The 16,339-nt window shown below is 39.4% G+C and overlaps 1 protein-coding gene across 5 annotated transcripts in view; it reads right to left on the bottom strand.

The window, feature by feature from the left end:
• Positions 1 to 16,339, bottom strand: part of CDIN1 (CDAN1 interacting nuclease 1) — a 202,637-nt gene that overhangs the window by 74,496 nt on the left and 111,802 nt on the right. For 3 of the 5 annotated variants that reach the window (XM_040970017.1, XM_040970019.1, XM_040970021.1), the window contains 2 exons: positions 13,018 to 13,083; positions 12,326 to 12,431 (listed from right to left, as the gene is read on the bottom strand). In XM_040970017.1, the coding sequence (XP_040825951.1) occupies positions 12,326 to 12,431; positions 13,018 to 13,083 (172 nt within the window). Of the gene's footprint in view, positions 1 to 12,091; positions 12,450 to 13,017; positions 13,084 to 16,339 lie in introns of those variants that run through there. The other 2 variants (XM_040970018.1, XM_040970020.1) reach the window with 2 other exon arrangements.

Below are 16,339 nucleotides of genomic sequence, written 5' to 3'. Positions count from 1 at the left end.
TCAAAGGAGGGGATTTAACTTTCATAAGAACATGGCAATGGTAAATATCTTTTGATTCAAACTTTTAATTGATTCTGGAAGTCATATTCTTATATAAAGTAGACACCATACAAATTTCTCTTTTATGAGAAGCATATGAGACATGCAAATTGTCTTCATGATTCATTTTCCATATTCCACATGTGAGAAGCGAATGAGCAAGGGCAAACTAGGGCAGCATAACCTCATCACCTATAAGTCAGCCATCCCAAATGATTCCTGAATGATAGCAGGCAGCAGAAGGCACTAGGAAGTAAATTACATTTATATAGGAGAGACAGAAGGCAAAACTGCTGTGGACAGGCTACCCTGTACCAAAAGATGGTCTGCTTTTAGTTCAGGAGAAGAAGCCTTAACTGAATGCTACCAACAGACAACCAATGACTGATGTTTTCTACAACCCTATGCTGATTATGCAATTTTTGGTCTCGATCATACCAAAGCCACACCATTTTTCTTTTTGGAAAAGATGACTGAAAAATCTCATTTTAACTCCCCTAAGCCTGTGAGAGAGGCAGAATATATCTCACTCAGAAACACACACACACATCTCACAAGAAAGAAAAAAAACAGACTTGGATGCTTGTACTGCACTCTCACAGATCATTCTACTAAATTTTAAGTGACATAATTCATAAATTAAATGGCACAAGTAGGATTAAAGGTATGCACTAAATAATACAAACCAATTGGTAATCTGTAAACCATGATGTAAAGAAAATAATTTAGAGATTTCACCTTAGAATCAACATAACAGAAATTAACTTCAGTTACTTCTGGAAAGAATACCCTTCCTGACCCCAATAGATAACAAAATAATTTTTTGAACACTGGGCATCAAATAATGAAGGGCCGTGATCCTTGAGTGAGGAGATCAGAGGTGACCTTTCTGATTTTTTTAGCATTTTAGTTAGAGGGTGCTCAAGGGTATGAATTCAGGCAAAAGTGTAGTGGTCTCTCCATCTTGAGGAAATACAGCTAGGTCAATGGGTAGGTAAAGGCAGCTGGTATCTGAGGGAAGTTCAGCGGGAGAAAACTGCAGAGACAGTTTTCCAGAAGCCTGCAGTGGTTCTCCTTTCTGTATACCACAGGGCACTGAGGAAAGTATGCATGTAAAGATACACGCTGATCCACAAAGCATGTGTTCTCCACAACCCCACTGAATGCTTGAAATTACAGATAGTACTGCGTCCATACATGTTTTTTTTCTTTTCATCAATATGCCCTGTAGCATTGCTAAAATAGAATCAGTTATTCTGTCCTTCCATGTTTTATGGACTGGTACTTCCCTTGGGCTACTACTGTTGCATTTTGGGGGCAATTATTAAGTAAAAATAAAAGTTCCTTAAACAGACAATGGGCCAGTGTGGTAGCCTAGTGGCTAAAATCCCCGCCTTGCATGTGCTGGGATCCCCTGTGGGGGCTGGTTCATATCCTGGCTGCGCTACTTCCCATCCAGCTCCCTTCTTGTGGCCTGGAAAAGCAGCAGAAGCTGGCCCAACGCCTGGAGACCCTGCACCCAGGTGAGAGACCTGGAAGAAGCTCCAGGCTCTTGGCTTCAGATCAGCTCAGCTCTGGCATCGCAGCAAGGTGAGGAGTGAACCAGTGGACGATCTTTCCCTCTGTCTCTCCTCTCTGTAAATCTTTCTTTCCAATAAAATAAATAACTCTTTAAAATTAATTTTTGTATCAATGCAAAAACAATTAGTGAAATAAAAAACTGATTCATTTGGAACACCAATAAAATTGACTAATCTTTAGGCAGACTTGGATGAAAGAAAAATGATAAGGATCAAGAATACAAATTTAAAAAGTGACATCAGCATAGATATTAAAAAATCATAGAACTTTTTTTAATGTTATGATGTTTTGAAATTTAGATGAAAAGAGTAAATTTTGAAAAGACAAAATATCAAAGCTCATTCCATGGGGAAAAAAGTAACCTGAATCCCATCATTTATTAAGAAACTGATTTAAACACAGAGATGGGAAGACACAGAAAGAGGGAGAGAGTGAAAGAGAAGGGGCCCGAGCACTTGGCCCATCTTCCACTGGTTTTCCCAAGTGCACTAGCAGGGAGGAAGCTGGTTAAGAAACACAGCAGCCAGTATTGAACTGGTGCTTAAATGGAATGTTAGAACTGCAAGTGAGAACCTTACCTCACTTTACATCACAACATTAGCCCCAAGAAAGTGATTTTTTTAAAAAAAAGATTTATTTATTTTTATTGCAAAGTCAGATATATAGAGAGGAGGAGATACAGAGAGAAAGATCTTCCATCTGATGGTTCACTCTCCAAGTGAAGGCAATGGCCGGTATTGCGCCAATCCAAAGCCAGGAGCCAGGAGCTCTTCCAGGTCTCCCATGCAAGTACTCAAGGCTTTGGGCCGTCCTTGATTGCTTTCCCAGGACACAAGCAGAGAGCTGGATGGGAAGCAGGATGCCGGGATTAGAACCGGCACCCATATGGGATCCCGGTGCGTTCAAGGTGAGGACTTTAGCCGCTAGGCTACGTGCCGGGCCCGAAAGTGATTTTATAGTTTGAAACTTTCCCACAAATATCATAGGTTCAGGTAGTTTCACTGGGGGATTCTACCTAGGAAGAAACTACAACTTTTCTGTACAAACTGGTTAAAAACAAACAAATAAACAAAAAGCTTTATGCTACCAAACCAAGAAAGTTTTAGAAGGAAAAATAAGTCCCAGACATCTACTTCTCATGAACACGGATGCAATTATTTAGAAAACTAGCAAATCACATCCAACAAAATATATAAAGGTGTTGTTTTATGATTATTTTATCTTAGGAATGTAAAGTTTGTTCTAACATTTAAAAATTCACTATTTTACATCTGTTGGTCAACTTTATAAATGGCCACAATGACCAGAGCTGAATTGATCCAAAGCCAGGATCTAGGAGCTTCTTCTGGGTCTCCCACATGGGTACATGTCTCAAGGCTTTAGGTCATCCCCCTCTGCTTTTCCCAGACAACAAACAGGGAGCTTGATTGAAAGTAGAGCAGCTGGAACACCAACTGGTCCCCATATGGGATGTTGGCACTACAGGGTACAGTATTAGTCAGTTGAGCCATCGCACTAGCACCCCGATATGATCACCTTAATCGATGCAGAATAAGCACTGGACAAAATCCAGTGTTCAGTTATGATTAAAAATTTTCAGAAAATAAGGAATATAAAGGATTCTCTCAAACTGAAATGCATGCCTATAAAATCCTATACCTAACACTATTCTTTTTTCTAGATGTATTTATTTACTTTTACTTTTTATTTAAAAGGCAGTTATGGACAGACCGTGAGAGAGAGAATTTCCACTTGCTGGTTCACTTCCTAGATGACTGTGACTGCCTTAGTGGGGCTGGGTTGAGACCAGGAGGCAGGAACTCCATCTAGTTCTCGCAGGTGGGTGACAGGGTTTCAAGTACTTAGGGCATCTTCTACTGTTTTCTCAGGCACATCATTAGGGAGTTGTATTGGAAACAGAGTAGCAGGGCTTGAACTGGCATTCATTATATGGGCTGCTAGTATCACAGGCAGCAAAATTCAAGGTGTTGTGCCAACACTGGCCTCTGGAACTACTCTGAATGATGAAAGATAAAATGCCTTCTCTGCAAGATCAAGAGCAAGACAATGATGTCCATTTGTGCTATTATTCACTCTTAAAATTTTTACTTAAAAGGCGAGGAGACAGGAAGAGAGACAGATATATACACATGGAGAAGGGAGGGTGAGGAGAGAGGGAGAGAGGGAAGGAGAGAGGAAGGGAAGAAGGGAGATAGAGAGAGAGAAAGAGAAATTGGCTCTCTACTTCAATTCCAACTGGCAGACTCTGACTGACTTCTCATGCTCCGTGGATGATTGTGATGATCCACTTCTGTGATTAAGATTTCTGTATTTGCAAGAGTCACAGAGACAGAACTAACAGCCACTCATTCGCTCCCTTGATGGCCCCAATTGCCAGGACTGAACCAAGTCAAACCAAGAGCCAGGATTTTTTCCCAGGTTTCCCCTGTTAGGGGCAGGGCTCTGACGACTTGGGCCATCCTCCACTGCTTTTCCCAGGCCCTTAACAGGGAGCTGGATAGGAAGTAGAGTAGAAGGAACACAAGCTGGTGCCCATTTATGATGCTGGTGTTGCTAGTGGCAGCTTTACCTGCTGCGCCATGACACTGGCCCTTGTAGGTTAACTGCCATAATGGGTCACAGCAAGAGTCATCTACTGTACAATTTATTTTTGTTATCTAGATTTGTAACTGTGGTCAACATGTTCCCCTGCACAAAATTCTTACAAGCAGATAAAACAGTAATTGGCTCTCTTTCTATCCTGAAAAGCACACATCATGGGCACTCCCTTGCACGACTGTTTTGTTTCCTTTAACTCTTTGATGTAACTCATTCAAGTTTCTCAACAACCATCTCTTTATTGCAAATATCACCACAAAGATCAAAACTACATTTGTTGTTTAGTTGTATTTCTAAAGTCATCCTTGACACCAATGAACAAAGGCAGAAAATAAGAATTCCTTGTTTTCACATATGAGACACACACAAAAAAATGGTATCCAACCATTAGAAGAAACTATTCTTGCTAGAATATACAGGAAATACCTTCCTCATCCTTATCGAATTACACTGGCTAATGAAAGAGTCAAGTGTTTGTCTGGAACAACAGAACTTAAGCATCTTATAACCAACTCCACTGTAAAAGACAGAAAAGCAAATGATTACATTTTACCTTGCTAGGAGCCCTCTCCAGTGCGTTTGCTAATTATTAGTCGATCTGTTTCTTGTTGCTGATGACTACTTGTTAGTGTACACGCATTTGTGCCTTCAGAGGCTGCTGTAATTGAAGGTTTGCAAGAGCTGCTATTGCTGAGGCACATACTCCAACTTAAGACAGATGTAATCAGCCTTGTTTTTAACAAGACTGAAATAACTGGGAATCTGTGATTTGCCTAATTGCAGGCTTCCTGAAACTATCTTAATACGGAAAAAACTGTGGCCATCCTCTGAAAAATACCTTTCTCTACTCTAACTGCTTGGCAATCCTATTCCAAATGCCTCTGCTCTCGAGTTATTACAGACCAGGGAAAGCAATCAGTAGACCATTGAGCAAATAACTGATCTTTAAAATATATATATACTTAGAAGTAAGAACTAAAGTCAAATCAATTCTTATGGCAAAAGGGATTAGTTTAGCATTGCTTCCAGGAGGGCAGACTCTTTGGAGCCAAAGGTTCAAAAACCTGACAGATGGAACTAAGCTCTGAATCTTTCCAGTGATACATAAATGTGATCACGACTATATTTCCTCTTGTGCTCTTCTTCCTTTATACCCTAACACCAGTACAAAAAAAATAGTTTTGAAAAACATTTATATTTGTGTCCTTTGATATTATCCGTTACACCTGCTCAAGAAGGGTCTGGGCCCTGGACCCAGGACTTAGATGACCCTGCTCTGGACTCTCTGACCGCATCCCAACCTATGCAAGTGAGGAGTCTTCATGGCCAAGGATATGTCCCCATCTGATGCCTGATACCAACCCCATGTTACTGTACACTCCTTGTAGCAGGAACCTTGGATCTTTCTTAACAGAATTCTAAGACCACTCCCAGGGCCTGTATAAGCCCATAATGCCCTCAGGTTCAACCACCTGATCAGTGTGCAGGCTCTCACATTGTCTCCCTCTGGCCTGAGAGAAGTGGTTTGTGGGGATGAAGCTGCGGAGTTGATGCCTCAGGAGGGCAGGAGGGAGCTGAGGATGGCAGGAGAAGGGAGGTGGGCTGTGCAGTGGGGCCACCTATTCCTGCAGTTTTGCATGCATCCTGGAACTCCCGGGAGTCTGGGAGTTCTAAATGCAAATCTGAACTTCCAGCTCTTCATGTGGGATGGGATATATTTTATTTAATGTCTCTTAACTTGAAATATAACTTTAAATATTTAGACACATGGTATATAGGTCTCCATCTGTACTCTTGCCCCAGGCCCAGTTTCACGCATCCTCTAAAGAAACTAGAGATTATCCTCTGCTCAGGATTTCCAAGGCATTCCATGTCACATTTCAAGCCAGAGAACTGGCTGTGGTTTTGAGAATGCAAATAATCAACATAAAACTATAAATATTTATCTAAAAAACTATAAAATACATTTTGCCATTTCGTTATCAGTTATTTTCTATTTTAAAACACTCCATGCAAGTATACTTATGCTACATTTTATAAAATCTACAAAAGCTTGTACATCTAAAAGTCTAAAATTTTAGAAAAATAAGATATTTTTTATCACTGGTCTTAGATGGCATTCTCAAAGTAAAAATCCTGGATCCGTTGCAGTTAAATGGCACCATCTCTTCCACAACAGTTTGTTTTAAATATTTATTTATTTATTTATTTGAGATGGAAGGAAATAGGCAGACTAAGGGAATGAGAGGCAGAGAGATGCAACAAACTCTAATTTACAGGTTCACTCCCCAGAATACAATTCAGGTTCCTATTTAGACAGCAGGAAACCAATTACTTGTGTGCTCCTGCCTCCCAGGGTTTGCACTGTTAGGAAGCTATAGTCAGGAACAAGAGCCAGGGATCAAACACAGGCACTATGACATGTAAGCATCCTATATACCATGCTAGACACCTGTTCCCATAGTCCTTAACCACTGATTCAAAACATTCTTGTCTGTCAGGTTGCAGCAAATTCATTCATTTTAAATTCTGGGCATGCATAGATTGATCAAACAAATAGATGATATGCAAATATTCATTGGAGGAAGGTGATGAGAAAAAAATTTCGATAACCATGATACAATTACTAGCAGAACATGAGAGGGGCATAATAAATCTTCGAATGCAGAAATATTTCCCAGAAATTCCACTGAACTCAATGCTAAAGTTAGCCGATTGTTTATCTGGCAAGACTATCAGAAAATTGTAGTCAGAGCACTTCTAAATTCTACCTGACAGTGATACACAGGAAAAACAGGAAAATAACATTGGACTGCCAATCACTGTGAAAGTGCCTCACATGCATTAATATCTGACCTTCACTACAACAGGCCATGAAGGTAGTATCAAACCCATTTCATGGAGGGGAAAACAAGTCTTGGAAAGGTTCCACGAGTTTCTGTAGTCATGAAACCAGGAAACGGCACAGCCTGGAGTCAAGTCCAATAGACTTTGTGTTATTTCAAAGATCACAAAAGTGGAAAATCACATTCAAAGAAACTGCCTCATTCTTTCAAGCAGAGAATCTTAGGCCTTTATAAGCAGAGAAGTGCATCTGTGCAGTGCACTTGGCTTCCCACAGACGCTACTGACGATCTGATGATGATGTGCCCGAATGTACCCAGATGGCACACAGCAGGTTGAACTTGCGGATATGATTTCCATGTTCTTGATCAGCATCTGTTGGGTACTGCTAATGTGCTTTACAGCATTTGTTTTTTTGTCAAGTAAGGTCACCCAATATTCTCAATATTTTCACGCACTTACCCACTTTATCTTCTACCACCAGACCTAAGTTTAAAGTGACAGGCACTCGTCTCCTTTAACACTGTAAGACCAGAGACTATGGAGTTTTGAGTAATTCAGCCAAGGTTTATACTTGGGTTGAGGTCTACTTCTAGGAAAGGCAGCTTATGGTGTAGTAATTCTGATTTTGGGAATGGTAACTGAATTGAAAAAATTTCAATTTTTTCAAAGATAGGTTTGGCTAAAGGAATTTTCTGATGGTTTGACAACTGATGGCAGTTAGAAATAATAATACAAAAGGGAAAGCTCTTTAAAATTATTTTAAAAAGATTTATCTACCTTTATTGGAAAGGTAGATATACAGAGAGAAGGTGACAGAGAAAGAACTTCCGTCCCCTGATTCACTCCCCAAGCGGCCGCAACGGCCAGAGCTGAGCTGATCCAGAGCCAGGAGCCTATTCCAGGTTTACCATGTGGTTTCAGGGTCCCAGAGTTTGTGCAGTCTTCTACTGCTTTCTCATACCACAAGCAGGTAACTGGATGGGAAGCGGTGTAGCCGGAATACAAATTGGCACCCACTGGAATTCTGGTAAGGAGCCTAGCTGCTAGGCAACTGTGCTGGGCCCAAATTTTTAAAGTGCGTTTTTAAAAGTGATTTGAGAGGCAGAGAGAGGGAGAGAGAGAGAAGATAGATGTATGGATAAATCAATTTTCCATCAGCTGCTTTCAAGTAGTGTCTGAATCAGATAGGGCTGAAGGTCTAGGCTGGGCTATAGTCAAGGTCTGTCATGCAGGTGGCAGGAATCCAATTACTAGAGCCATGTCTGCTACTTCCAGGGTTTACACTAAAGGAAGCTGGAATTACTAACAAAGCCAGACATGGAACACAGACATTCCATTGTAGGAGGTGGGTTCCTTACCTACCAAACCAAATGTTCCTTCCTGGGAAAGCTCTTTTTAAAAAAGCTTGTATTCAAATAAGCAGATTACTGTTCATATAATGTTTAAAACTATATTTTATTGTTCAATCAATGGAGGTAACGCTTAATATGAGAAAGCAAGGATTATACAAGGTGGACTGCATGGTTAGGGAAGGCTTCCCCGAGGAGTAGACTTTTGAGCAAAGGTTTCAATGTGGTGAGGACACAGCTATGTGGGGATTAAAGTGAACAGAATGTCAAGCAGAAAGACTAGCCCGAAAGAGATCAAACAGTTCCAGGAAGACCAAGAAAGCCAGTGTGGCTGAAGAAGTATAGGGGAGAGAAAGAAAGAGCCTAAGTGAAGGGAGGAGGGTATACAGGGAAGGACCTGGGACTGGAAGCAAGGCAAATCATTACAGGAGTTGAAACGCTGCAGTACACAGTCTGAACCTTATTGTAAGTGTGATGGGACCTCACTGAGACCTTCTGAGTAAGGAAGTGACATAACCCAATTTATATTTTCCAAGAGTTGCTTTGGCTGGGCTAGGAATGCTGACTTGAGGCTGTAAAAGTTGACATGAGATTAGTGTGGAACTAGAGCAATTGAGTGAAAGATGCCAACAGCCCAAGGTGACAGCAGTAGAGGTGTTAATAAATGACATGCTTTGAAACGTAGTGAGAACAGAGCTGGAAGAACTCACTCATGGATCTGTGATCTTACTAAGGATTTTGATGGAATGTCTCGACAAACTGCCATGATTAGCTGAACTCGGAGGAAAAAGGGAGTAATGAGACTGGGAAGCAGAAATGAAAAAGATTTTAGTTTTGGACCTGCTGAGTCTGGGACAGCTGTCAGAGAAACTCGAGGAAATACTGACTGGACAAACACTTATGCGCTCGGGGGAAATGCAAGGGTTAGAGGTAATAACTATCAGAAGCAGGGCAGACATAGTAATACAAAGCCCCAGGACCTAAAGGGATCCCTGAAAGGTCCTGCAGGAAAAGAGTGCAGACAGAAGAGGGCAGAGGGCTGGGCATTAACTTCCAGGTATTTTCAGCCTAAGCACTGTAAAGTATAAGAAGAGCCAGCAGAGGAGACTGAGTATGTGTTAGACATGAGGGCTTAAACCCAGAAGAAAATGTTGTCTCGGAAGCCAGGAGCAGACAATGTTGTAATAAATAAGAATGGAAGATCTATCATGTCAAAAGTGCTGAAATATTTAGTGTGACAATGTATTATAAAAGAATCATACATAAGTTTTAATCATAGAATTAGAGCCTCTATAGTTATTTCTACGTTATTCTAAAAAAATTAAGTCTTTTAAAAATAACCTTTCTCCCCTTCTAAGTTGATAGGTAGACAGAGAAAGAGAGAAAGAGAGAGAGCTCTTTCATTCACTAGTTAATTTCAAATGCCTGCAAAAGTCACAGACGGGTCAAGCCAAGGCCAGGACCCACAATCTCCATCTGAGCCTTCAAGATAGGTCAGGGACCCAAATGTGGGAGCCATCATCTGTTGCCTCCCAAGGTGTGTAATAGCAGGAAGCCAGATTGTAAGCCAAACACAAACCAGGAACTCTAATATGGAATACAGGGGATCCAAGTAGCAACTTTACCACTGCAACATATCACCATTTCTAAAATCCACTCTTCATTTTGAAAATAATGTGATAAATAATAGCTTTTATATTAATCAGAAATTTATCACACAAATAAAGCAATTAGCCAACCAGCAGCCCCCTTGACGGGCTTTCCACAGATAGCACAGAATTTCTTCCAACTCTCATGAGTTCTAGCCACTGCTCTGAGTGGGGCTGAGATGAAAATGTAGACTTCTGTATTTTCTCAAATGGACTCACTTTTTTTGTAGAAATGTCCCATCGCTGATAAGAATGTGTCATTATCATAACCCAAAATTTATATCCAAGTAAATGCCTCCATTTTATTTTGAATTTGGGTACCACTTGGATATCTTGACATCCCTATTGAAATCCAAAGACTTGAGTGACTTCTGTGTAAGGTTATTTTCTCCTTGCATCATCTGAACCATTAAAACCAAGGCTGACCTTCCCTATCAAATGAGCGATGCCAACCTACTAGGTATCTATCTAAAGGATGTGTTCAGGGAATGTAAATCAATAGTTTAAGTAAAACATTATTATGATAAAACAGCAGAATGCAACAAAATAATATAAAAATCCAGCCCAAAGGAAAACTATCAAATTATCTATCACTCAGACCCCTTCCAGTAATGTCAATAATCCACAAATCCACCAACACAATGACTAGAATATGAATCAGTTTCCAAATGGTGAGTGCTAGGTACACAGTGGGTAGAGTTGAGTTGTTTTGGAAAGAGATATGCTTTTAGAATTTTCAAGAAGATCCTACCATTTGGGATTTAGTTTGTAATTGTTTCTTATCTAAAATCTGACCACTATCAAAAGTGGGAAAATGTCTCAATGAATACTGATAGAGTCGATTGGCTTTTTAAATCTGTTAGTAACCTGAACTTATGCAATTTGATTTTCTTGTCATTGCTTTTTTTTTTCATACTATCAAAAATGATGCTTTCTTTACTATTTCAAACTCATCATAAAATTGCTAAAAAATCTAAAATTCAATTTGCCACATTACTGCTAATTTGAATAATGGCTGAATAAAACACAGGAAACGCTGAAGCAGCATTGATTTCTAAAACATTTTGCGCTTTCCTCCTCCATCCCTGTAAAGTAAAGCTTGGATGCCACGCGCAATTACACAAGAAAATCAAGAAAGCCATTACGTTCAGCATTTTGTCATGATCATTGTTACCATGGCAAAAAGTAGGCTTAGTTTAGCACAGCTGCCATAGGCGAGGTCCGCTGGCTTTTTGCAGAGCTGAACAACAATGTAATGCCAAATTTGCAGCTTATCACTCCTAATGCCCTACAACTAGGACAATGCTGTTGTCCACAGATGCTGCTGCCTGAATCTGTACAATCTGAACCAATGTCCTCTTACTGTTGTATTCTTGTCCGTGACTGGACAGCACAGCAATCAGGAAGGTTACCATCTGACTTACCTCTGCTTTGAAGGCAGAAAAGCTGTGGTGTGAAAGCTCAACTCTGCGATCATAGAAACAGCCAAAGTTTCAACGGTTGTGTTGTAAATGACAACAGCATTGTTGTGGAACTAGTACAGGGTTAGGAATGGGAAAGCAATGTCGCTCTGTGATAATGTGCATTGGATGGTATAGTATTTTCTCACTTTGAGTATTAGCTTAGTCATTTGTAATGTGTGAATAAAACTAAGCTTTCTTGTGAGGATTAGCTGAAATAATCAGTAGGCCTAGGCATGAGGCGGGTACTCAACAAAACAGCCACTCCTGTGCCCATCCTTTTCTTAGTCACTGACATTTCCCTATCTTCTGGAATGCTGACAGAAGCTGGTAAGGAAACTTTTCCCCGGTTAGAAGCAGATCACCGTCATGTGTGAGACTGCTTGGATATGGTCCTCAGAGAGCTGAGGATGGGTCATTTTCTTGTGACCTAACAGTAAGCATGCGTTTCATATGAAAAGAATAAAAATCCACTATCAATATCAAAATATACACCACATTTCATTGTCCATATTTTAAATGATACCAATGTTATCACTGTAAAATTGAGATGGGGCCTATAACAATTTTGACCCCACACATAGATTTTTAGTTTTAAAAAATGAAGCAATATTATGAAAGCCGAGAAGCTTAAATTATCTGTAAGGAATACATTAATCACGACTCCATATTTACTTGGAACAAAGGCTACTAGCACTTTTACCAGCTAAACAAAATATTTCTTCTAATGAGATTTCAGCAGAGTATCGTTCATCTTAAGAGAAAAATAATGGGACCTTACCTATTCCAGTAGCTCCAGAACTGGTCATGCAGGTAGGCGTGGTGGCTACATTCATCACCAAATGAGGCTTTGCTTTCAATCCAGTGAATTATGTGCCCTTCTACAGCTAAGGGACAAAGCATTACTAATAGATGGAGAAGGGAAGATTGAAAATCCTCAACTCTGCACAGGCCTCTCTGGGTTTCACATTAATAAGCTGAGGTTTAGTTCTTACCATCCTCTATGGATTTCATTATAACACAACACACTGTAAAAGTTTGTTACAGGGAACATTTATGTTGCAATCATATCCTTTTGCTTTCATTATATTTTTCAATGAAAGTATCTCTCCTGGTCTGGAGACTGACTATAACTCGGCAAGTGACATATCAAACAGAGCGTGGTGAGCATGACTTTTCAACAAAATGGTGCTTAAAGCATTCGGACTTTAAAGCACTAGGTTGCAAATGCAACTAAGATGTCTTTACAATTCATATTCATTCTCAGATGTATGTTAGTTAAGGCATAGATTCCTTATGAATCTGTTCTTTTTGCTATTTTAAGATGATCATTTCCAACTAGGTTGCCCTTTAAGCTAATCAGCACTGGTACCATTTTCTAGTACTAACACATTAACAACCCTCCCTCCAAATATGGAAAAAATATATCCGATTTCTTTATAAACAAAGCTACATCATAGTTTAAAGACTTACCGACTGGTACTTGTAAAATAAAGTCTGGTGTTTTGTCATAACCCTTTGCACGGAGCTGATCTTCGTCTACAGGAAGAACAAATACCATTACTTATAACAGTATCCCATTAACAAGACAGGATTATAATTGCTTTTCTTCCTTAAACATGTGTAAAAATTGCTAATGTACTCATACATGTCTTTTTTATACATTCAGTGCTGTGTCAGAATAAATGAACTTTCTTAACAAACCTGAAGCATACATATAAAAATGCTTCTTTGTCCCTTTTGCATTTTATGTCTTTTTTATAAACATCATTAATTCAAGCTGTCACATGCTACCTTTTTTTAATAATTGAAAACACTCAAAATAAAGAAATAGACTTACTGATTGAAAAAAAAGGATTTCACTCCCATAAACATCACTAATGTTATCAGCCAATATTGACAATTTACAAGAAGGCACAAGCACAGTGGCCTTGGCAATTATGAAACAAATGCTTTCCCTAAAGCAATTAAGAAAGCTCAGTTTCAATTAGTGAAATTATTTCTGTTCTCAAGAAAGGGACAAGGACAATGAAATCACCACAAAGAATTAATGATCTTGTTTCATTCTTTCTGCTGTACCATTGTTTCTGGCACTTATGAGACTTTTAAAGCTAACAATATGTAATTCTAAAAAGCAAACAGGCTTCAAGATTTTTTTTAAACTGAGTCTGATTACTCAATCCTCTGTAAATATCAATGATCCATTTAGGAGGAAGGGGAAAAAGAAAAATAGGAAGCTGACAAAGTTAGGAATAGGAACCTGGGAAAGAACTGGCAAGGTGCTTGCTTTGAAAAGCCTCCAGTATGTTCTCAATGCTGTCCTTGACTTCTAATGGCATTACAATGCGATTTCTGAAATGGGGAGTTCTCCATTAGATTTTGGAGTGACCTGGTCATTCAATTCCAGACATGGCTTTCTGTCTTCACCCAACCTCAACTAATGGCCCAACCAAGTAACAAGGAAGGCTGTGTGGTCTGTTAACACCTACTGGGCTGTTGACATTGTCATGCATCCTATTCGCCTGCCCGCATCACCTTTGATTAAAATTAATGGCCCATTCCCAGTGTTGGGTAACTTATTTCCAATCCATTTGTCAGTCCAAGACAGTGGTTTCATGGCCAATGTTCAGAAACTCTGTTTTAGAACACTCTTGTGTATATCTTGAAAGGTCAGCATTTTAAACGTAAATAACCTTTTAATGACGGACACATATTTAAAGTAGATATTTAAGTTAAATTTTGTTAAAATGTCAATGTACTTAAAAGATCCAGAATTCAAAACTATTCCCTTTGCTTGAAATATAAAAAATTTTAAAGTAACTGTTGAGAAAATAAAGTACACATTGATGTAACTTCAAAAACAAAACAATTTGGAAACAGGGCTATAGACACATCACACTGGAAAACTTTCTAACTGTAATCTGACCACAGCAAGAGTGTTTAATTGAAAAGATATTTATTACAAGCAACTCCAGCACCCTGAAGTGATGTTTTAGGTAGCTGATGATCAGTTTTAAAAGCTGGGTTGACCTTAAAATAGATTAATATTTTATTAATAGTATCCTAGCTTGATCTACCTTTGCAGATGTTAAAATATGTTTCAGAATGAAAAACGATTATGTTTCTGACAGCAAATCAAAACAAAATTTTAGAGGTCACCAAGCAAACTAAATGCACATGGTAAAAATCTCTTTAAGAGGCAGACAATGCATTCTTGTTCACTACACCAAAATCACTAATACAACACTCACAATTTACATTGCATGACTTAATTAATGTGTAAATAAAATAAACCCGAACCCTGAGACTTGAACATCAAGTGAGGCTAGAGGACATTTTTCATTTTTAATTTTTTTGGAGAAAACTTCAAAGTTCAAGTGATGCATGCTCTCACTTGCTCTCTTTTCCTCTCTCAGACACTCCTCTGTTTCTCTCATGATACATTTGACCTAGTACACAAAGGATAGTATGTAAAAGCCTGTATAATTACTGACATCAGATTTCTATTTTCCACAGGAAGAGGTTGGTCCTCACATCTGAAATATTGTATACTGGGCATCTTTTCCTTTATTTACTAAACTCTCATTGCTTTTCCTCCTGTTTCAGTTTTCATGTTATTTTGTTCAGTTCTGATTTCCTATCTTGGCTCCCAGACCTTGAAAACTTGTTACCTGTAGGCCAGTTCCCACTGCTTTCTTTCTGCCTCGTTCTTTGTTCACTCCCTTTAGCACTCTGCACAAACCTGCCTCTCACATTCTGGGCTTCATTGCTCTTAGGGCAACAACATTCCTTTTTCATTTTTAAATTTCTCGTCTGTTGTCCCACTCTCAGCAACATGTTCAAAAGAAGAGATAGTTGAAGAAAGGACAAGTATATTTTTAAGAATATACATGTTTTCTGTAAAGCCTATCTGGGCTGATAATTCTCTTTCCTGATTCAATCCACCACACATCAGCAAGGCACAGAGCTGCCAAACTTGACCTAAAGTTTAAGGTTTTATTTGATGACCTTTGCGATTGTTTTTCTTCCTTGGTCCCAAATGTCTGAATTTAAGGTACACCTTAGTGGTAAAGAAAAGGACTATAACCCTTTCCTGAACACTGATGGGAAAAATTCCCTGATTTTTTCAGTAATCTTTAGTATTTTATTTTTAAAAATTTGCTTTGAGTGCTTACTTATTTTTCATCTACTTGAAAAGCAGAGTGACAGAAAGAAGCAAGAGAGAGAGAGAAAGAGAGAATCTTCCATCTACTGCTTTGCTCTCCAAATGCCTTAAAAAAAAATCCAGGGTTGGCACAGACCTAAAGCAGGAACCAGGTACTCCATCAGGATCTCCACTGTGGGTGGCATTGCAACTTAAATTACCACATGCTGCCTCCGAGGGTGCATTAGCAGAGTTGGAAATGAAGTAAGACTCAAGGCGGCACTCTGATTTGGGATTCAAGCATACCCAGTGTTGCCTTAACTCCTGTACCCTGTCTGCCTCAGTTGTTCCCATAGTTGTCATTATTTAAACAATCATGTACCTACTGATTTCATAAAGTTTGGTACAATTTCTTTTTTTAAAAAGATTTATTTTATTTTTATTGGAAAGTCAGACCTACAGAGAGGAGGAGAGACAGGAAGATCTTCCATCCGATGATTCACTCCTCAAGCAGCTGCAATGGCCGGAGCTGCGCTAATCCAAAGCCAGGGGCCCAGAGCTTCCTCCAGGTCTCCTGTATGTGGGTGCAGGACCCCAAGGCTTTGGGCTGTCCTCGACTGCTTTTCCAGGCCACAAGCAGGGAGAAGAATG

Source organism: Ochotona curzoniae, unplaced genomic scaffold (assembly GCF_017591425.1).
Source record: "Ochotona curzoniae isolate NIBS_2020 unplaced genomic scaffold, NIBS_Ocur_1.0 scaffold_4701, whole genome shotgun sequence".
Classification (NCBI taxonomy): domain Eukaryota; kingdom Metazoa; phylum Chordata; class Mammalia; order Lagomorpha; family Ochotonidae; genus Ochotona; species Ochotona curzoniae.
This window is presented reverse-complemented; position numbering and strand designations above follow the sequence as displayed.